Source organism: Protomyctophum parallelum (genome assembly GCF_964188405.1).
Source record: "Protomyctophum parallelum genome assembly, chromosome: 9".
Classification (NCBI taxonomy): Eukaryota; Metazoa; Chordata; class Actinopteri; order Myctophiformes; family Myctophidae; genus Protomyctophum; species Protomyctophum parallelum.
This window is the reverse complement of record NC_139706.1, coordinates 7,883,220-7,904,692: the sequence shown is the minus strand read 5'-3', so window position 1 is coordinate 7,904,692 and position 21,473 is coordinate 7,883,220. Positions and strand designations below refer to the sequence as shown.

At 42.8% G+C, this 21,473-nt stretch overlaps 1 protein-coding gene across 1 annotated transcript in view; it reads left to right on the top strand.

The window, feature by feature from the left end:
- rasa2 (RAS p21 protein activator 2) overlaps positions 1 to 21,473 on the top strand; it is a 47,742-nt gene that overhangs the window by 14,170 nt on the left and 12,099 nt on the right. Inside the window, exons 5-16 of the mRNA XM_083773974.1 lie at positions 3,488 to 3,564; positions 10,686 to 10,769; positions 11,465 to 11,537; positions 11,655 to 11,731; positions 12,656 to 12,757; positions 14,644 to 14,797; positions 15,804 to 15,952; positions 16,866 to 16,980; positions 18,146 to 18,220; positions 18,714 to 18,837; positions 19,728 to 19,834; positions 21,040 to 21,126. Of these exons, the coding sequence (XP_083630100.1) occupies positions 3,488 to 3,564; positions 10,686 to 10,769; positions 11,465 to 11,537; positions 11,655 to 11,731; positions 12,656 to 12,757; positions 14,644 to 14,797; positions 15,804 to 15,952; positions 16,866 to 16,980; positions 18,146 to 18,220; positions 18,714 to 18,837; positions 19,728 to 19,834; positions 21,040 to 21,126 (1,224 nt within the window). The remainder of the gene's footprint in view (positions 1 to 3,487; positions 3,565 to 10,685; positions 10,770 to 11,464; positions 11,538 to 11,654; positions 11,732 to 12,655; positions 12,758 to 14,643; positions 14,798 to 15,803; positions 15,953 to 16,865; positions 16,981 to 18,145; positions 18,221 to 18,713; positions 18,838 to 19,727; positions 19,835 to 21,039; positions 21,127 to 21,473) is intronic.

The window sequence follows — 21,473 nt, the reverse complement described above, 5'->3', positions numbered from 1 at the left end:
GCGTGTTCTCTCCTCCGCGTCAGTGCCCATACCCAAGGCGGGGTTGGAGAAAGGGCCTTTCTGTGTGGAGTTTGCATGTTCTCCTCATGTCCCCTAGGGTAGGTACCCTCACAAAAAACATGCAGTAATCCTGGTCTCTAAACTGCCTCCCCCTGGCCAGCCGGGGCGCCTGATGGAGGGGAAAGGAACTGGTTGGAATAATGTGTTCCTACTTCCTTCCACGTGCTACATCCGGCCGGGGAAACTCTCCCCTGTCAGGTGAAAAGAAGCAGCTTGGACACCTCATGCATAGAAGGAAGTATGACGTCTGTCCGCTGCCAGAGGAAGTGTAGCACCCAGGATTACATTAGATAATTGACACTTGGTGGAATCTCGAGCCACAATGGTTCTGCAGGCTCCACCTGGCCCATGGTGGTGCCGCAGGCTCTGATTGCGGCTTGATTGGCCCGCCCAAATAGCCCAGGAATAACCAACATCATCAATATTAATCAGTTCTTCTCAGACATGTAACTACCTAGAGGATCTGAACTTTCCTTGTGTACATTTTATTTGTTTCTTCCTTCATGCTTACTCCACTACATTTAGAAAACAAAATTGTCACTTTTCCCTCCAATTCATTTCCCCTGTGCTCTTTGCCTATACCACATGGACTCATTACATTAGCATTCTAAGCAAAGAAAGGTTGTTTTCCTTTAGCTTGAAAGGAAAACAGTGCACAGCTCTTATCGTTGCCAGTGTGTTTTAGCTTGGTCAGCATGTCATGGCTACCAAGAAAGATGGGAGCAGCATGCAGGCCTCCCGCCAGCACCAATCACCAACCACGGCCATACAAGGGATATGTTAACCCATTCTGACCTGAGATCAGATTCTAAAAATGTCTTCTACATCCTGACAGTTTTTCAAAAATAGCAGACCTACAAGCTCGTAGCGCGCCACTTGGTGGCGCGCTATGAGCTTGTAGATCTGCTATTTTTCAATAGCTACTAATAGCAACACCAAAAGGGGTTCCCGCCTAAAATGGGTTAAAGATCACTGAAGTGAGGGGAGATTCTTATTTGATAAAATGTCGGGGAATGTCATTTCAGCATTCAAAAGTACATTTGGGCAAGTTATTACTTATTGGAACACTTTTCATAGACCTAAAACTAAATGTAAAATGAGTTTCTTGGCTGACTTAAACCCTATCTAACCCAACAAATACGCAAAGGGTTGTCTTCTGCTAATGACAAATTGCAGAAAAAGCAGAGGGAGTTTAATGCATTTTATTTCTAAAACATTCTTTCGAATCTCTTGAGTGCTAAGTGCTCAGAGTGTTTACAATTTAGGCTCAGCCTTGTCCGTAAATGTTACTCGTAATTTCCTATAAAGCGCACCTGAATATAAGCCGCACCAGCTAAATTTAGGGAAAAAACCAAATGAGTACATATACAAGCCTGCATTTGAGCCCCGGACCACCATTTGATCATAATATATTTAGCCCCTCAGACCCAAAAATAACAGGCAAACGTTGGTCAAAATAACATTTCTTCTACATTACATTCTTGTCAATTAAGTAATGCAGATGTTTAACAATAATTTAACTCTTGAGAGCATAAAATGAAACCGAATGGACCCGTACGGCTCCATTTGGTTTAATTTTACACTCAAGAGTTAAAGATCTATAAGGGTCCACTTGATTGCCAACCCTCCATCATTTAGCTGGGGAGCACCTGGAACCACCTCAAGGAACACTGGTTGAAAACCCCTTGATTGATTGATTGAAATATGTATTAACAGTTTGCAGAATTACATTATATTTCAAGCACAACTCTATACAAAAGACTGTTAACTGTGAGTGGACGAGCCAATAAAGCATTACACTTGTTTACAAGTGGGTCCACCTTGTTCAATTCATCAAAATATCTCAGTGCTGTTGTGGGGTACATGATTAGTCAATAAAATGTCAAGTTGGTTATCGATGTTGCTCCTTTTGAGCATAGTGGAGAAGGACAATACGTTCTAGATTCATGTTTGGTGTTTCGCTCGTGCTCTCTCTCCCTCCCACACACTCTTCTCTCACTTCCGAAGATGAAGCAGGCAGACTTTCACCACATCCGACCTGATAAAAAACATGACAGCTGCTTTGGCTCATGTTGCACAATGTTACCTCCCTTAACCTGCACCGGCCAGGAGGATTCTTTCTGAGGTAGAGCCACGTCAAGAAGAATCTCAGGGTCTTAGTTCTTACTCACTCCCTGCCCCTGAAGTTGTGGATTTCAAACATGGGTGTTTGGGTACCTTAGGCCTAAAGGCTTAACCCATTTTGACCTGAGATCAGATTCTAAAAATGTCTTCTACATCCTGACAGTTTTCTGAAAAAGCTATGTTTCTATGTGAGTCGTTCTTCGATTTAAAAAAAATAGCAGACCTACAAGCTCATAGTGCGCCACTCGGTGGCGCACTATGAGCTTGTAGATCTGCTATTTTTAATAGCTAAAGCATAACATAATGCTAACACCAAAAGGGGTTAAAACCTAAAAACTGGAGTATGAATTTAAGTAGTTTCAGAAAATCTCAAAGGTGATGTGAGACCGCAATCATCCCTTTCTGAGGATTATATTAAATATATTGCATAAAAATGTATAGAAAGAAAAGAGTCTCTACTTTCATCAGGGGTTAACACAATGGTTCATGCCTTGTGGAAAATTACTAAACGAATGTGAATGATTAACACTACAGCTGTATTGCATTGACTCAAAGAGTGTCCCTACTGTCTGGAAATTATGTTTTTGTAAGATCTGTGGCAATGTATGCCGTTATGATTAGACATGATTAGATATAGACCAATTTAAAACTTGAAACATTTGAGACTTGTTGAGATCCAAGCCAGCCCATTGCTGTGATCTCTGATGAAATGCATGTTTACAGGACTGTGTGTATGCCTAGATATGTGACTAATTTGAACCCCCCCCCCCCCCCCCCTTGACCATTAGTCTACGTTCGGACTATGGGATGAATGCACGCACGCCATTTTGGAAAGAACTTGGGCCCCTTATTCTCTACTTCCTTCACAGGTGTCACCTCTGATACTAATGAAGGCTCTGTTCCATTCTGGTCAAACGGAGTCAGGCAGGGTGCTGCTGTTGTGCATGTTGGCTCACTGGAAACACTCTGCTACCCCAGTGGGTCTCAAAGTGTCCTTGAGTGCGTTACAAAAAATGGCCCTGTACGGGTGTGTAACTCGGAGTGTACAAATACGGGTCCATTTGGTTCTATTTGTACAGTCTCAGAGTTATTCTTGTAATTAAAAAGTTTGAGAACCACTGTGTACACTAAATGGAACAGAGACTTAAAATCAGTATCCTTGGTAACACCTGTAAAGGAAGTAGGGGAGCGGCCCGGAAGTAGGAAGTGTTGTTTTGTGTGCGTGATATTATAGCCCATCAAACTCAGGGGTGTGTGTGTGTGTGTGTGTGTGTGTGTCTGTGTCTGTGTCTGTGTCTGACAGGGTAAGGTACACCTGGAGATGAAGCTGAATGAAGTGATCACAGAGAACGGCTCAGTGTGTCAACAGCTAGTAGTCCGGTGAGTGAGTATCTAGTTTTGTGGTTGCATATAAGGTGCTTCCTTTGCTTATTACTTATATATTATTATTGTACTACCAGGCTTGCAATATTACAGTGTTCTAAGCCTAAGTGTTAAAAAGTGCTATAGTCGGTAGTGCTGTCGCCTCACAGCTAGAAGGTTCTGGGTTCGATTCTCGCTGGGGGGCGTTATTCTCTCCTTCGTGTCGTCAGTGCCCAGACCCTGGGTGGAGTTGGCGAAAGGGCCTTTCTGTGTGGAGTTTGCATGTTCTCCCCATGTCCCCTAGGGTAGGTACAAAAAAACATGCAGTAATCCTGGAATAACGTGTTCCTTCCACGCGCTACGTCCAAACGGGGCCACAGGGGCAATGTTATCATGGTTGGCTCTTTCTCCATCTCCCACTGGAATTAAGCTAGGTTGTTTTCCTTTACCACACAGGATTATTACCTCTGTTCTGTTGCATACACTCTCAATATCGTGTGTGTGTGTGTGTGGGTGCGTGGGTACTTGGTCTGCATGCTTGGCCGCGAGCGTGACCATTTTGTTGTACTTGACAACAGGGGTTTTCTTTTTTTTTATGGTCAGAATGAAAACATAAATGCAGAGGAAGTACCACAGACCCAAACAGAAACTAGCTTTGATATTATGACAAATGGCAGAGGTGTGATTGTATTGTAAACGGTGTGACACCCCCCACACAGATGCAGCAAACACCCTAATGCCTGCAGCATACTACAAACAAAGCCAAACTCTATTTGACAGATATAGGGGCGGCAGTGGCTGACAGGGGAAGAGTGGCTGGTATAGAGCAGCCTGATGGGAACCGTGAGGTTCCCAGTTCAATCCCTGTGGGCTCCCCCAGAGTCAGAACCGTGAGGTTCCCAGTTCAATCCCTGTGGGCTCCCCCAGAGTCAGAACCGTGAGGTTCCCAGTTCAATCCCTGTGGGCTCCCCCAGAGTCAGAACCGTGAGGTTCCCAGTTCAATCCCTGTGGGCTCCCCCAGAGTCAGAACCGTGAGGTTCCCAGTTCGGTTCCCTGTGGGCTCCCCCAGAGTCAGTGTCCAAGTGTCCTAGACAGGGCTCGAAATTAACTTTTTTACTTGGTAGAGCTTGTGCTACCAATTTTAAAATGAAGGAGCACCAGAATAAAAATAGGAGCACCCACCAAAATCTAAGGAGCACCAATATGTAATCGATTTTTTACATTCATAAAAACAATAATATAACGTGTGGTTTACAAATAACATGAAATGACCAAAGTATAAAAATGCATGCCAGAATTTAAAGTGTAGTGTCTGTCCCTCATCCATCCATCTCTTCAAAGAGACAGAGGCATCGAACATCTCCAAGATGAGGACCCTCTAGTCTACACTGATTCCGGCCAGTCACATCACCTGTTTTCTTATTCTTTGTTTTGTGTTTTTCACCTTCATAGCCTATTTAGATCAATTAGAATTTCTAATATAAAATAATTTCGATGTAAAACATTATATTTATAGCTATGCCTACTCACTTCTAATCAGTGGTGGATAAATTACTCAATTTTTTTACTTAAGTAAAAGTATCAATACTGCTGCTATGTAGAAACACTTACATGTCTGCTATTCTATCTCCCTTCCTCTCTCACTCATTCCCTCTCTCTCTTGCATGCGTGTGCGGCTGTGCGTGCACACACGCATGCACACACACACACACACAGCTGAGCCGGTCCGCCTCCGGAGCTAGAGGCTCCGGTCTTTTCTGAATCTGAACGCTTGAAATAATGTACTTTTTGACACATGGTGATGTTGCGAGCCGAGGCGCTCTGGAATGTGAGCGATGCAGCGCTCAACGTTGTCCCGTACCGTTGTGTCAAAGAGTAGTTAACTACACACTCCACACGTTGGTTTGTTAGCATCAAGTGCTAGTGCAGCTAGCAGACAGGAGCAGTGCAGTGGATGTCAGAGAGCGGCTCAGAGCGCCCGTTTTTCTACAATCGATCGTTGTAGCCAGGCGCACCACAGTAATTATTTGTAGCGGCACTGGTGCTCCCAAATATATTTTTAGGTTGCAAAGATTAAAATTCAGGCGCATTTGCGACCAAAATGGTCGCTATTTCGAGCCCTGCTTGAGCAAGACTCTGAACCTCAAATTCCCCCCGATGTGCAGGTTGGTGCCTTGCATGGTTTCTTCCACCATCGGTGTGTGAATGGGTGAATGAATGTAATGCACACAATCTATGTAAAACACCTTGGATAAAGGCACTACACAGAGGTATAAACGCACTATTTATAGAGTGAACAATGGCTCCTCCTATCTGCCATGCATGCTGATATATATATATATATATATATATATAATATATACTAGAATTTCGCGGACGCTTCGCGGCCGCTCATCCCAGAGTTACGTTGCCGCGCACTAAGGGAAGAAGGAAATTGCGGGAGTTGACTCCACATGTAGTAACGGATGGGTTATTAGTTATTATTATGTGTCCTTATTAGTGTAGTGTAGTCAACACGTTATGGCTCATACACACTGCCCGGTATTTGCTCCGATTATGCTGTCGGGGAGCATTTTTGGCGCTGACCGACAAAACGGCTTATCTGACGTTAAGCGGTGCCCAAAAGGTAGATCAGGATCTACCAGTATAGATCACAAAGGCTTTGCAGGTAGACTACATGACGTGGCCCTAAAAATATATATAATTTTAATATAAAAAACGATTTTTGCATCTGCCGCTTGAGATGACCTGAGATGACTTGATTGATTGACATCAAAAAGGGCCTGTCAGCTCAAACACACAATGCAATACTTGTTGCGTACAATCATCAGTAGCAAAGTCAAATACCAAAAATAAAAACCAATGGGATCAGGGCTCGACAGTGCGACTAGGTACTCGCATTTGCGACTAAAAATATCACCGTGCGACTTGTAAAATTAAATTTGTCGCACAGGTGCGACTACAGGATTTGACCATTCAATCGTGATAAAGACAAGTCTCTGTCTACAGCAAGTGCACATTCTATAGTCGCGGTTCTATACCTAAATTTATATTTCTGAACGGCGGTGTCGTTCGCCAAAAAGAGAAGAGCTACAAGCTAACAACTTGTCGAGGCTCAATGCGGTGTTCACTTGAAGATCTGTCCCCTTTGGTCCCACCGCCCCTCCCCTCACTGTGTCCCTGTCACTGCTTGTCAGCAGAGGCAGTCAGAAAATAAGTCAGAGCGGGATAGCATTAGCATGATAGCACAGAGTCAGAAGGAATTGCTTGCTTGGACCCCGACACGGCGACGGGAGGCATACTATCATCCGAGGTGCGCTGCGGGTTGGGAGAGGGTTGCGGTTAGGTTTAGGTGTCTGCCTCGGGGGAGGTTAGGGTGAGGGAGGAGGTAGGTTGTCGTTCGGACCAATGCTCCGTCGGATGAAAGTACTGCACTCCACGGCGACACGTTATTTGCAAAGTCTGTTTGTAATGCTCAAAGTTCAAACGTAACTTACTTTTAACCAAACGCGGGTGAAACAGCGTGCAAAAAAAACAACCCTTGCTTAGCGTTTGCTTACAAAAGCGTGTGCCCAGCATAAATGATAATGCGAATGACCGAACTGGCTGGATTACCGTATTAATATCAGTCAGTCAGTCAAAGCCAAGGAGAATGTTACAATACTAATTCACCATCGAGCAGCCTCTGCACTGTCTGAATGTCACACTAACATGATAGAAAACAGAAGGATAAAAACGGATAGCCTGTCTATCCATCCATGAGCTGATGAGCAACATATTATCTATAGCTCTGGTCCATAGCTCTAATGTGTTGCACGTATTAGAGGTATGGAACAGAGCTACTATCGATCTATCTACAAAGTATTAGCATAAAACAAATTGATTATATAGATTATATGAAAACAAACATAACAATGATATCATGATGAATATCACTATTTTGTGATAATTGCTGAAAAGATAGTGATATAATATTTTGACATATTATTTTCCACCCCTACCTCATATCACTTCATTAAAGAAAAATCACACCCATGTTAAGTGAGGGGCGCTCTTGTCATACATCATCAGATATCATCTCATACTGGCCAATCAGAATACCTGTTGCCTGTGATTGGTTAGCTGATTTGCTCGTTTACATGACATACATTTTCCCTTCAATGTCAATGGCGTTTAATTTATGTCATATTTAGCAGAATTTTGACGTAATTTCTCTGTTGATTGTCAATGGCTCATTTTGAGATGTGTGGGGACAAAGGCTGTATATAGGAGGGGCTAGCGCCCCTTAAAAATACATCATTTTTCATCGTGCTCCTAAAATAATTAGTGTGCTACTAGATTTTTCAACTTAGGCGCACACGTGCTACTTGGAAAAATGCTAAGCGTCGAGCCCTGAATGGGATGATAGTTTTATTTGGTGGGTAGGCCTATATGAGCTGGTCGTTTTGAAAGTAGCTCTGAAGTAAAAAAAAGTGTGGGCAGCCCTGGTATAGATGATTATATATATATATTCATTCCGTGGGTAAATCCCTGTAGGCTACCCACATATTGGTAGCCTATTACCTATATTAGCCCAATATTGGCGTTACGCATTTCACTTGAATAATGTTGTGTGTGCGTGCGGAGAAAGACAGTTATTTAATGAAACTCAAGATTATAACGTCCTGTCTCGCTGCCTCCGTGTATAGGCTGCATGGCTATTCCTGTGTTTGTGTGTGTGTGTGTGTGTGCGCGTGTGTGTGTGCGCAATGAAAAGTACTCGAAATGGCGAATTCGAACGGTGTAATTGTAATAGTTTGGCACAAACCAAGTACTGTGGAAGAACAATGTTGATGTAACTAAGAGATTCGCTGAGTAAGCGATATTTTATATACAGAGATTTAGAAGGAATAAGCAAAATCGTGATTCCTCTCCTTCCTCATTTTTTTCTCCTGCGGACAGGACTGTCAGGGAGACTCAGAGATCAGAGCAGCACAGGGGAGTGGCTTAAAAGACGGGGTAGTAGTTGCCAGGTTGGCGAATTGTAAGCGAGTCGTAGTGTGTGTTGAATGGCATTTGAATGGCATTTGTGGGCTTGTGAATGAATTTTCTCACATGTAATTTGTGCTCACTTGCATAGACCTGGCGAATTTAGCGTCGTGAAAGGGCAACAGTGTTCCGGGGGTGTGGGTGCTTGGGGCGATAATGTTTGTAGTAAACAAATGCATTGCCGCCGTGAGTGTGGACGGGAGGCATCTTTGGTGGCACTGCAATGACCAGTGTTTGGCGGGTGGTGTTGAGTGTTGGCGTTGGGCGCGATAGGAGGAGATAGGTCCCGAACACTGCGAAGGTAAGTGTGTGACGTCACTGCCGTGTGAGTGTGTGTGGGTGTAGTGTGTAAGATGGTGTTGTGGGTGTTGCAATAGCGACGTAGCTGTTGTGGCTTTGGGTTTCTTGCCATGTGTTGGGTACAAGTTCTCACTTGTTAATATAGATATATACTATATATTGTGGTGTGTATGTGTAATGCGTATATACTCAATGCCACGACTATATATACTACAATAATAAATGGATCACAAATGATCATCCTGACATTTGTAGTTGCCCGTAGTTGTATAAGCTCAAGCAATGACTAATGCCTGCCATGGTTGCTAATTTGTTTATCACTTACTCATGAATTGTCATATCGGAGTCACTCACAGTCACAGTGACAGTTCAACCCCTCATTTTCTTATTCTCATGTCGGCTCGTAAGATGAGTTTTTACCCCATGGGATTATCAGATATTACCCTACTTCTTTTATCGCCCCCCTCCCCCCTCCCTCACACAGGACAAAATAAGTTCGGCTATGAGAGCATGTAGAATATTGCAGAGATATGCATGATGTCAGCTTCTTTTAAGCTATATGCATGCATCTGGATTGCAATACAAGGTGTGCCATGCACTCTGTTTTGTTTGTGTCATTGAGTGCATGTCGGTTACATTTTCTATTCAGTCATGTTTTGCATCTCCATTCATACTTGGAGAGCGGGGTAATGAATGAGGAGGAAGCGATGGCATCTCAACAGGAAGCCAGCGCTCTTCGCTGTGGTTTAGTGCTGCCGTCACCGTCGCTGTATCTCTCCCTTCAGCCGTCAACCGCTTGTCGTCTGCATTTCCCACATGTGCGTGTGTGCAGTGCGTGTATACACAGACATGACTGATCTGATTTTGTGTGGACTCTTAACTTGATTGGCTCTATGCACACGCAATTTTGGAAAGAACTTGGGGCCCTTCTCTACATCCTTCACAGGTGTTACCGGCGATGATACTAATGAAGGCTGATGTAGATCGGCTAGTTGAACAATTCTTTTTATGTTTTTCAAAATAGTAAAAGAATGGCAAAGAAGTTTAAGGATAAGGGGGTTGACTGACGAAAATAGCAGGGCCCTGGGCGTGTGAGAGATGCACTCTACAGATAATTATATCGCCATGACTCCCAGCAGGCAAATGATACACAAACATCCTGTCGTTTGCTAGTCCTTGTCTCTCACCTCACCAAGTAGTGATGAGAGGATGGGCTTATTAGGATTCCCTGGTGGCTTCGTCTTAATCAGCCATATCCTGTTAAAGGTGCCTTACACAACGGTTGTTTGTCATCACCTGAAGCACTGAGTTAGTGAGCTCCCTGTTGGCAAAAAAAGGTGCTGAGTGAAAGACAATAGGAAAGCAAACCGTTGAGTCTGTTCTATTTCTTTTCTATTAGGTGTCCATTAAAGAACATAAGGATTGTGGTTTAAACAAGAATTGATGACATCAAATAATTACCGGCTGCTGCCTTTATATCCAATGGCTGAGAGGCCGTCTAGAGGCAAAAAGTGTGTGGTTGGCCTAGAGACGAGGCAGCCAATCAGGACGATAGGTTGTCAGTACAGCCAATGAGAAACATAGGTCTCAACTACAGCAAGTGGGCGTGAAAGCGCCGCAGAGAGAACATTGACCAGCTGTGCTTACACAGCAGCTGGTAAAAAGAATAGAAAGGTGTTGTATGTATTAATGTTATATTTGATCCTTTCCCTGTCTCCTCCACCTCCACAGGATCATTGACAGTAGAATAGAAAGGTGTTGTATGTATTAATGTTATATTTGATCCTTTCCCTGTCTCCTCCACCTCACAGGATCATTGAATGTCAGGGTTTGCCTCAGATAAGTGGGCAGAACTGTGACCCTTACGCCACCGTATCACTCGTTGGACCTGCCAGGTAACTGACCGCTGTTTGCCCATCCTCTTAATGCCCGCCTTGGGCCTAAAACGCCGCACCAATGATGATTTGCCATGCAACTACTTGCAATTACCTGTGACAGAATGGTGCTTTAACTGCACATGTATCACACACAAGCACCGAGCTGCAACAAATATCTGTTTCCACAGCAATGTTTTTTGCGACGTAGCGTAAACCGCTGGGTTTTTGCGATGTGACGTAAAGCGACACTCACACCCCATTGTATTTGTATTTGTATTTATTTATTCAGCACAGTATAAAAACAACATAGTGAACATAAATATGAAAAGGGTAAGGTGCTAGGCTGAGGCAAAAAAGCCCAAGGGGCTTATACGAGGCCTCTACCTATGTAAATTAAAATGAAACATTGTACATGAGATATAGAATATCCAGAAAACATGAATGCAGTATATAAAACATAAACAAAACAAAAACACAACATTGGTTATTTACATGATTAGAGAAAAGAATAGATGATACAAAGAAATATAATTAGGTGATCTGGTCAATTAAGTGGGTCCTAAACTTATGTTTGAATTTTTTTAATGAAGTAGAATTTGATGAGACCCCACACCAGAGAGAGAGAGAGTCACGCACACACACACACACACACACACACACAGGTCAGACCGGAAGAAATCAAATTAAAAACTTGTTCCAACTGGTTTTCACAGGTCAGACCAGAAGAAAACAAAAGTAAAGAAGAAAACCAGCAACCCACTTTTTGAGGAAACCTTCTTCTTTGAGGTACATTCAAGTATCTCTGTTTCTTCGTCTGGTGTCTGCATACTAGTACATATTTAACTGCATTGGACTGGCTTGATAGAATTGATTGAAAACTAAACCTATGTTCTCCATCCTAAGGTCACACGGTCCAGCAGCTACTCAAAAAAGTCACATTTTCAAGTGGAAGAGGAGGACATCGAGAAACTAGAGATAAAGTATGTTTTCCATGGTTCCACCAAAACTGTGAAACTCATTTTTTGTTTTATTATTTGTCCTTCTTCACCTATCTCTTTCACTGGCTGGCTTGACAAGAGTTTAAAGTTCAAATGTTCTGCCTTAACTCATAGAGAGCGGTTGTTTTGTTTTGTTTTGGTTAAGGATTTGTGAGGCTTGTCTCTTACAGTAGATCCTCCCCCCTCAAGGTGGACTCGTAGCTTACTGGGTAAGGCTAGACAGGGTTAAACGGTAATAAACACCCATGCATGGTTTGGCGGTTTGGATTTGACTTGGTTTCATTGCACGGGTTTTGCAGTGTCTTGGCTTTCATACCTAAAGCAGGCAACGGCAATTAAGCCTCAGGAGTTTTTTACTTTTCGTTTTTTGTTTTGGTGTGCATTGTTCTTTGGTTCTTTGCTGTACAGAACTACAAAATGACATTCCAGCAGACGTGGTTCTCAAAGTGGGGTCCGGGTACAACCAGGGGTCCTTGAGGGAGCTACTTGATAGTTTGGAACCAAATGGACCTTATGGTTCTGTAACTCTGAGAGTGTACAAAATTACAAATGGAACCAAATGTACCCTAACAAGCCCATTTGGTTCCATGTGTACACTCTCAGAGTTAAATTAACATAGATTTTTCCATATAAATTAGAGCAGTAGAAAAATAGAAAATGCCATTAAATGGGGGTCTGTAGACTAATGCATGTCAAACTGGGGTTCCTTGAAATTAAACGGGTTGAGAATCACTGCGAGAGCCGTAAAAATCTTCTCTTGTGGGGGTCCCTGGCTCTTCAAATGGGGGTCTGTGGGCGAATTAGTGTCAATTTGGGGGTCCTTTACATGAAAAGCTTTGGGAACCACTGTACTACATTTCACATTGTGATTTTTAAGAGTAGAATTTTTCATTCTCTATTCTGCAGAGTTGATTTATGGAACAATGGGAATCTGGCTCAGGATGTGTTTCTCGGAGAGACACGGGTGTCCGTCAAGATCTTGCGAAATGACCACATTCACAAGGCATGGTAAGTTCCCCTTTTAACAGGTTCCGTCCATCCGACGTGTCCACATGTCATAAGCAATAAGCGTTAATATTCTAGACTAGAGGCGTGTTGAAGTCAGAAATGAAGACAGAAATATAGCCATCTGGTCAAAACCACGGAGAGCTCCTTTGATTACGCGTGGCGAGCCATTCTTTCTGATCGCTAAACGGGGAAGTGAACGGGACCGCGCATGCGCGAAAATCAAGGAGTACCGTAATTTCCGGACTATAAAGCGCACCATTCTGACCTGAGATCAGATTCATACGAGGTTTCCACTGGACACACACTGGTCTGATTAACCCATTCTGACCTGAGATCAGATTCTAAAAATGTCAGTCGTTCTTGTCGATTTTTCAAAAATAGCAGACCTACAAGCTCGTATCGCGCCACTCGGTGGCGCGATATGAGCTTGTAGATCTGCTATTTTTCAATAGCTAAAGCATAACATGATGCTGACACCAAAATGGGTGCCCGGTCAGAATGGGTTAAGTCCGACGTCATTTTGTAGTGCTACGTTACGTCCGGGTCCAATTGGCACCAGCTCCCGTCCGCATCCCATTGTAAATAGAATATCTAAACGTGTGAATCTTTTTACAATGACGTTATTTTTCAGAAAGGAAGGAGGGTTAAAATGGGTCTTAACCCATTCTGACCTGAGATCAGATTCATACGAGGTTTTCCACTGGACACACACTGGTCTGATTAACCCATTCTGACCTGAGATCAGATTTAAAAAATGTCAGTCGTTCTTCGATTTTTCTAAAATAGCAGACCTACAAGCTCGTATCGCGCCACTCGGTGGCGCGATATGAGCTTGTAGATCTGCTATTTTTCAATAGTTAAAGCATAACATGATGTAACACCAAAATGGGTTCCCGTTCAGAATGGGTTAATGCTTCCAACTCGAGTAGAATTATTAATGTTTTGTACAAGTGTCCATGACAACAAACATATATGATGTGGAGACAATAAAGACTATTATTATCATTATTATTGCTCTGTAAAATATTTCTAGAATGTGTGCAGGCTTGAGTATGTTGAATCTAGTTTGCATTGATGAGGATTTAGTTGACACAATAAAATAAAATGGCGATAGTATTCCATGTGGGGCAGACGGCCTGTCACAGCCAGATTTGGTAGAGCAGCGCAGCTTTGTTGTTGTGAGGAAAATGAGACTTTCGCGGTTGTTTTCGTCTCAGATTTAGTCCGATGGAGCATCACAGTATAACTCTATGGGGACACAAAAGCAGGACCCGGAAGTATCTCAGGAGGGGGCGCTCACGTCACAGCTAAAATACTGAATAGGCAGCAGGGTTCAAAGCATGGGAAAAAAGTAGTGGCTTGTAGTCCGGAAATTACGGTACATTGCAGAAGGATAGGCCAACCCAAAAAAGAGAGAAAAATATCATATTTTATTTCATTTGCTATCAATGAAAAAGCGCTAGGACGTGTACACGCGTCCTTTGGATACGTGGGTTGGATTCGTTATGACGTTCCCACACGTCATGCGGTCTGAATATGATAAAAGAACCTCTCTGTTCCTCTATGACTCTCTCCCCATTTGTGTGTTTTCAGTTAAAAGAATCATATTGAATTTTTATAGTATTGGTTTTTATCACATTTTACTTCATGGTCAAAGCATATGTTGTAGGCCAAAATGCAAATTACCAATAGTCTGTTTTCTTATGTTTAGCACACGGAAATGCTTTCACATATAATGCTGAGTTTTCCTAAATGTTGTACTCTGCAGTCATTCAAAGGAATACACTAATATTAGGAGTTAGAGTTGTGCAATCAAACCGAGATCGCCATGTGTATATATATATATATACACAGTACATTTGAGGGAATGTGCCTGTGAACCATAGGTATCTCCTCCAGCCCAAAGGGAACGGGAACAAGTCCAAATCAGACGATATGGGCTCCCTGCGTCTCAACGTGACCTACACGGAGGACACGGTGCTGCCATCTGCCTGCTACACGCCACTCTGCAACCTGCTGCTCAAGGCCCCAGATGTCAAGGTAACAAGCTAGCTGCACCATCATTATATTAGTATTATTCATTAATCATTAATATCAATTATAAACAATGATATAACACATTTCATTTTTTCAATCCAATCCACTTATAAATCCACTATAAAGCACATTTAAAACGACGGCATTGGCCCAAAGTTCTGTACGCTCGGTGACAGAAATGATATAGTACACAGGCACGGTTTGAGACGGTCTAACAGAAGGTTGTGGGTTCGAACCCTGCCTGGGGTCGACGTCAGAAAGAGCATGCCGTCACAATGGGTTCAGATCTGAGCCAAGTCTCCTGAGGAGGCTGTCCTGGACGGGGTCTCAGAATTGCCACATGGATTTTAATATTCTTTTAAGTACTAGTTTTTCTCTTAAAGTAATTTTTTTATTTTTACCACTGCACAAAAGAAGAAATTAAGTACTTTGAAGTTGAAGTACAAGCCCAAAAGGCATTGCAGCATGACATGTTGAGAGCTTGTAGATCTGCCACCCTTCAAAGCATGTTGAGACATGTTGAGAGCTTGTTCAAAGCCATGTGATTGAGCTCCACCATTCATGAATCACTGACTCATTATTTAATCCTCCCCATCGCACCCCCGCCCGTCGTCCAAGTTTCGGATTCCGCTCGTTTTTTAGGGCTAGAAACGAAGAAGAAAAGAAAACGATGGAAGGTCAGACCTACTGGAAGATCATTCCACAGAACATGATCTATCCCCCTGGGTCTTCAGCTTTGTTAACAAAGTACTTTCAAAAATCAAACGGAAGCATTACTTACTCACAACCGACGTGAGTAAGATTAACAGTGCAATTATAGGCCCAGAACTGTATATTAATGAAGCTGATTGAGAAGATTAATACCATCATGGTGATAATTAATTTTGGTATTTCTCTTTGTCAGTTACACATTTTTTTCATTTCACATTTTGTTCACAATCTAACAACTTTCTTTCCTTTTCTGTCCTCTCTCTCTCGCTCACTCCATCTCTCTCTCCCCCGTTATAAGCCCATTTCGGCATCGGCAGCCCATATCCTGGGGGACATTTGTAGGGAGCGTTACGAGGCCGTGCTGCCGGTGGTCAGACTGCTGCTCCACCACAACCGGCTAGTGCCCTTTGTCTCTGCCGTGGCAGCCCTGGAGCTGGACAACACGCAGTGAGTTCACACACGCATGCACGTGTTTAGGGCCGACCTAGTCCCGCCTAGCCTAGGCCCGTTTGGAACCTGGCTCGATGCTCGTAGCTTAGAGAAGAGGTTCCGTATAGAGGTCTCCCCGCATCGGTAGAACAGGGGTTAGCCGTCCAAAAACAGTGGCGAAAACCCTTTTCGCAGTATAGTTTCCATAAAGTAAAGTTATAGAAGGCAAGCTACAGATGATAAACTTAGGACGGGCACGTAAACCTTTTAGACAGGGGTGAAACAAACTTACTATACATAGCTTATGAAGTTGGCCAGTAACATTTTTGTCGGAAGTTGCGGCCGGAGAGGCAGCATTAGAGCCTCCCTCTGGTCGAATGTCGATTTTCCAAATGACTTCAGTTCACTCGACATTCGACCAGGGGAGGCGCTAATGGTAGTATGGTACCTCTCCGGCACAAAACATGTTACTGGCTAACTTCATAAGCTATGTAAGCAGTTGCTTCACCCCTATCTAAAAATGTTAAGTGCCTGTCCTAAGTTTACCATCTGTAGCTCGCTTCTCATACATTTACTTTTCGGAAACGATATTGCAAAAAGGGTTTTCGCCACTGTTTTTGGATGGCTCTACCTACACCCTTTTATACTGCTGCAGGGATGCCAGGGATACCTCTATACCACACTCTATGCTAAGAGCGTACAGTGCATACGACAAAGGGCACCAGACGGTTGTCGTGGAGCAGCAGTATAGCGCATATCATTTTTGGGGGTGCTTGACATGAAATAGTTTGAGAACCACTGATATATAGAAACATGGGTTTTTCAGAAAACTGTCATGATTTAGAAGTAATTTGTAGAATCTGGTCTCGGGTGTCAATGATTTCTGTTCCTGCCCTGGACACATATATGTATTGTATTCTTGTTTGTTCAGGGAGGCCAACACCATATTTCGTGGCAACTCGCTGGCAGCGCGCTGCATCGATGACATGATGAAGATCGTGGGGAAGAGTTACCTGACCGTTACACTGAAGCCTGTAATAGACGAGGTATGAAGAGTTACCTGACCGTTACACTGAAGCCTGTAATAGACGAGGTATGAAGAGTTACCTGACCGTTACACTGAAGCCTGTAATAGACGAGGTATGAAGAGTTACCTGACCGTTACACTGAAGCCTGTAATAGACGAGGTATGAAGAGTTACCTGACCGTTACACTGAAGCCTGTAATAGACGAGGTATGAAGAGTTACCTGACCGTTACACTGAAGCCTGTAATAGACTAGTTATGAAGAGTTACCTGACCGTTACACTGAAGCCTGTAATAGACGAGGTATGAAGAGTTACCTGACGGTTACACTGAAGCCTGTAATAGACGAGGTATGAAGAGTTACCTGACTGTTACACTGAAGCCTGTAATAGAGAAGGTATAAAGAGTTACCTGACCGTTACACTGAAGACTGTAATAGACGAGGTATAAAGAGTTACCTGACCGTTACACTGAAGCCTGTAATAGACGAGGTATAAAGACCTGACTGTTACACTGAAGACTGTAATAGACGAGGTATAAAGACCTGACTGTTACACTGAAGCCTGTAATAGAGGAGGTATAAAGAGTTACCTGACCGTTACACTGAAGCATGTAATAGACGAAGTATAAAGAGTTACCTGACCGTTACACTGAAGCCTGTGATAGATGAGGTATAAAGACCTGACGGTTACACTGAAGACTGTAATAGACGAGGTATGAAGAGTTACCTGACCGTTACACTGAAGCCTGTGATAGACGAGGTATAAAGACCTGACGGTTACACTGAAGCCTGTAAGTAATAGACGAGGTATAAAGCGTTACCTGACCGTTACACTGAAGCCTGTAATAGACGAGGTATGAAGAGTTACCTGACCGTTACACTGAAGCCTGTAATAGACGAGGTATGAAGAGTTACCTGACCGTTACACTGAAGCCTGTAATAGACGAGGTATAAAGACCTGACTGTTACACTGAAGACTGTAATAGACAAGGTATAAAGACCTGACTGTTACACTGAAGACTGTAATAGACGAGGTATAAAGACCTGACTGTTACACTGAAGACTGTAATAGACGAGGTATAAAGACCTGACCGTTACACTGAAGCCTGTAATAGACGAGGTATAAAGACCTGACGGTTACACTGAAGCCTGCTTTCATGCTTTCCCATATCGTGTGTTTTGTAGATCTGTGAATCCAATAGAACATGTGAGATTGACCCCATCAAACTGAAGGAAGGAGATAACGTGGAAGTCAACAAGGTAAATTATCTTGGTTTGCATCAGTCAGTAGGATGTTGGCTATCTTGGCTTGCATCATCAGCTAGGACATCAGTAGGATGTTGGCTATCTTGGCTTGCATCATCAGCTAGGATATCAGTAGGATGTTGGCTATCTTGGCTTGCACCATCAGCTAGGACATCAGTAGGATGTTGGCTATCTTGCACTGAGCAGGAGTCTGCAGGAGTCATGTTTTTTTTTTGTTGAGGGGCGATGTCCAGCTTTTAGTGTATGTGCTAACACAAACTTAAACATTAAATCCCATTGACAATGAATGGACAATGTTGACGTGTCCGTGTTAAGACAACATTGAAGATGAAGGCGAGGACACGAATTGACTGTGTTGGTGTGAAGCCTTGTTTATACTTTGTCGCACAAATTAATAATTTTCAAGTTTCTTATTTTTTTACACTGATCACTAGACTGTCTTCACTAAAGGAGTTGTATAGAATATGTGTGGTCTTCTTCTCTTCAGGAAAACCTCCAGGGTTATGTACAAAAGATCTTCTCCTCCATCACCCAGTCCAGTGCATCCTGTCCTCCTCTTATGTGTGACATCTTCAGGTCGCTGAGATGGATGGCATCGAAACGTTTTCCAGGTGACTTTTACAACCAGTAGTATACACCCGGAGTTAGAAACTATTATTCATGCGTTTGTGTCATCCCGTCTTGATTACTGTAATTCTCTGTTTACCCGTCTGTCTAAAACCGCATTAGGTCGCCTACAACTGGTTCAGAATACAGCTGCTAGGTTGCTGACCAGGTCCAGGAGATCCTGTCATATAACACCCGTCCTTGCCTCCCTACACTGGCTCCCAGTTAATTACAGAATACATTTTAAGACTCTAGTCATTACACACCGAGCCCTCCATGGCCAGGCACCTCCTTATCTCTCTGACCTGATCCAGCCGTATGTGCCCAGCAGGTCACTGAGATCCACATCACAGGCTTTGCTGGTTGTTCCTCAGACAAAGCGGAAAACCAAAGGCGATTGAGCCTTTGCAGGTTTTGCCCCTAGGCTATGGAATGAGCTTCCACTCCACCTAAGAACTGTGGACTCTGATGTTGATTGCTTTATTTTACTCTACTTTTTTCTATTTTCTATTTTGTCTTACTTTATTAATGATTTAGTTCTTAACTTGTTTTATTGACTATTGACTTGTATTCATTTTATTGTTGTTAAAGCACTTTGTGACTGTAATTCTGTGAAAGGTGCTCTATAAATAAACTTTACTTACTTACTTACTTAGTATTTACCTTCCTTATCTGACCTTGTCTCCTAATGGTACCAACACCATATACAGCATGGAATTGTATGTGGACAAAATCTTATCCAATGACGACAAAATATGTTGGGTCTGAGAGGCTAAATCTCAGACCCATCATGTGTGGCTCAAATGCCAAAGAAATAATGGACCTTGATATGAAAAGGGTTGAAAACCACTGCAACACATGGTTGATATTTCCCTCTCCTCTCCTCCTATTCAAGCGGATCCACACGTGCAGTACTCGGCCGTTAGCAGCTTTGTGTTCCTGCGTTTCTTCGCTGTGGCCGTTCTCTCTCCGCACTCCTTCCAGCTCCGTCCTCATCACCCCGTGAGTGCAGCATGAAATTAATTGTTGTGTTAATTCAAATGAAACCATTCTGACCTGAGATCAGATTCATACGAGGTTTCCGCCGGACACACACTGGTCTGATGAACCCATTCTGACCTGAGATCAGATTCTAAAAATGTCAGTCGCTCTTCGATTATTAAAAAATAGCAGATTTACAAGCTCGTATCGCGCCACTCGGTGGCGCGATATGAGCTTGTAGATCTGCTATTTTTAAATGGCTAAAGCATAACATGATGCTGACACCAAAATGGGTGCCCGGTCAGAATGGGTTAAATGTCACCTCCTCTAATGAGATATTTCTCTATACTTGAATCGTTTGTTAGCACAGTGCTTGTGTTGAACATAAAAGATGATGACGTTGCAGAGGCTGTTCTGTCGTGGATCAGTTTGACCTATTTAATTCTGATTAAGTGAATTTGTTTTCTTATCTAAATCTGACATCGCAACGCAATCAGGGAAAGCTTTTCAAAACAGTCATGCAGGTGGAAAACATCTATTGTTTGTCTCATCATAAATCTCTGTGAATGCGCCCAGTCTCAAATCCAACATGCAATCAATTTGCTTTTAAATAATAAGCATTTTTTTATGTTCAAATGATTGTTTATTTATGCAGTAAACAAAGTGTATTCTTTAAGTTTGTCTCAATCTTCAGTAGGGATGGAGCTCGTTAATTTTGATTGATAACGATCACCTTATCGATCAGGCTTATCGAGTCCATTATCGAGCTTTTTCTATTATTTGGTGGAAAAATGGGAGATAATAAATTCTGAACAGAACCAGTACATTTTACTAGGGCCTTCAACTACAGTACTTTTCTAACAAACGGAAGGCACTCGACCTTTTTACCAATAAAATAATATTAAAGGAACTGTTAACTGGTTAATACTGTTATGTGTACAGAGAGTGGCTTTAAACACGTAATGTTGTTTACTCTGTTGGCAGGTATCAATACACTTTTAGACATGTTTGTGCCAGCGTGGGCGATTATCTTGATCCCCTCTTGTCTTGATTGTTTAAACATGACGTCATGGGTCGCTATGCTCGATAACAGGCTTGATAAGGCCAAAGCTTATTGATAACGGGTACTCAATAAGCTTGTTTTTGGAACTTTTGGGGTATCTGTTATCGATCATAACATTGACCTGCTCTTGGTTGACGTTGCTCGCTTTAAACTTGTTTTCTAGGACCCAGAGATTTCACGCACTCTCACCCTCATCTCTAAGACCATCCAGACTTTGGGCAGCTGGGGCAGTTTATCCAAAAATAAACTGGTAAGAACTAGATCGATCTACAGCAGCACCGTTTCCCAAACCCTGGGTCGGGACCAGGGGGGCAGTCAGACAGATATTTTGTGAAGCCACTAAGGAAATCGTAGTTCATATAATGGCCTGTTGTGGCGCTGTCATTGGACCCAGAAAAACCCATAGCCCCATAGAAGTCCATGTATTTGGGCCCAACTTCACCTAGACTGTATTACCTTAATAAACATGGTCATGAATACTTTCTGCTTCCAGTCACTAGTTTAAAGTCTCATTTCTAATGTCATAATATTCTTTTTGGAAAATTATGGTCCCATTTAATTAAAAAAATGACCATAAAGTTCGCTTATGTTCTGAGG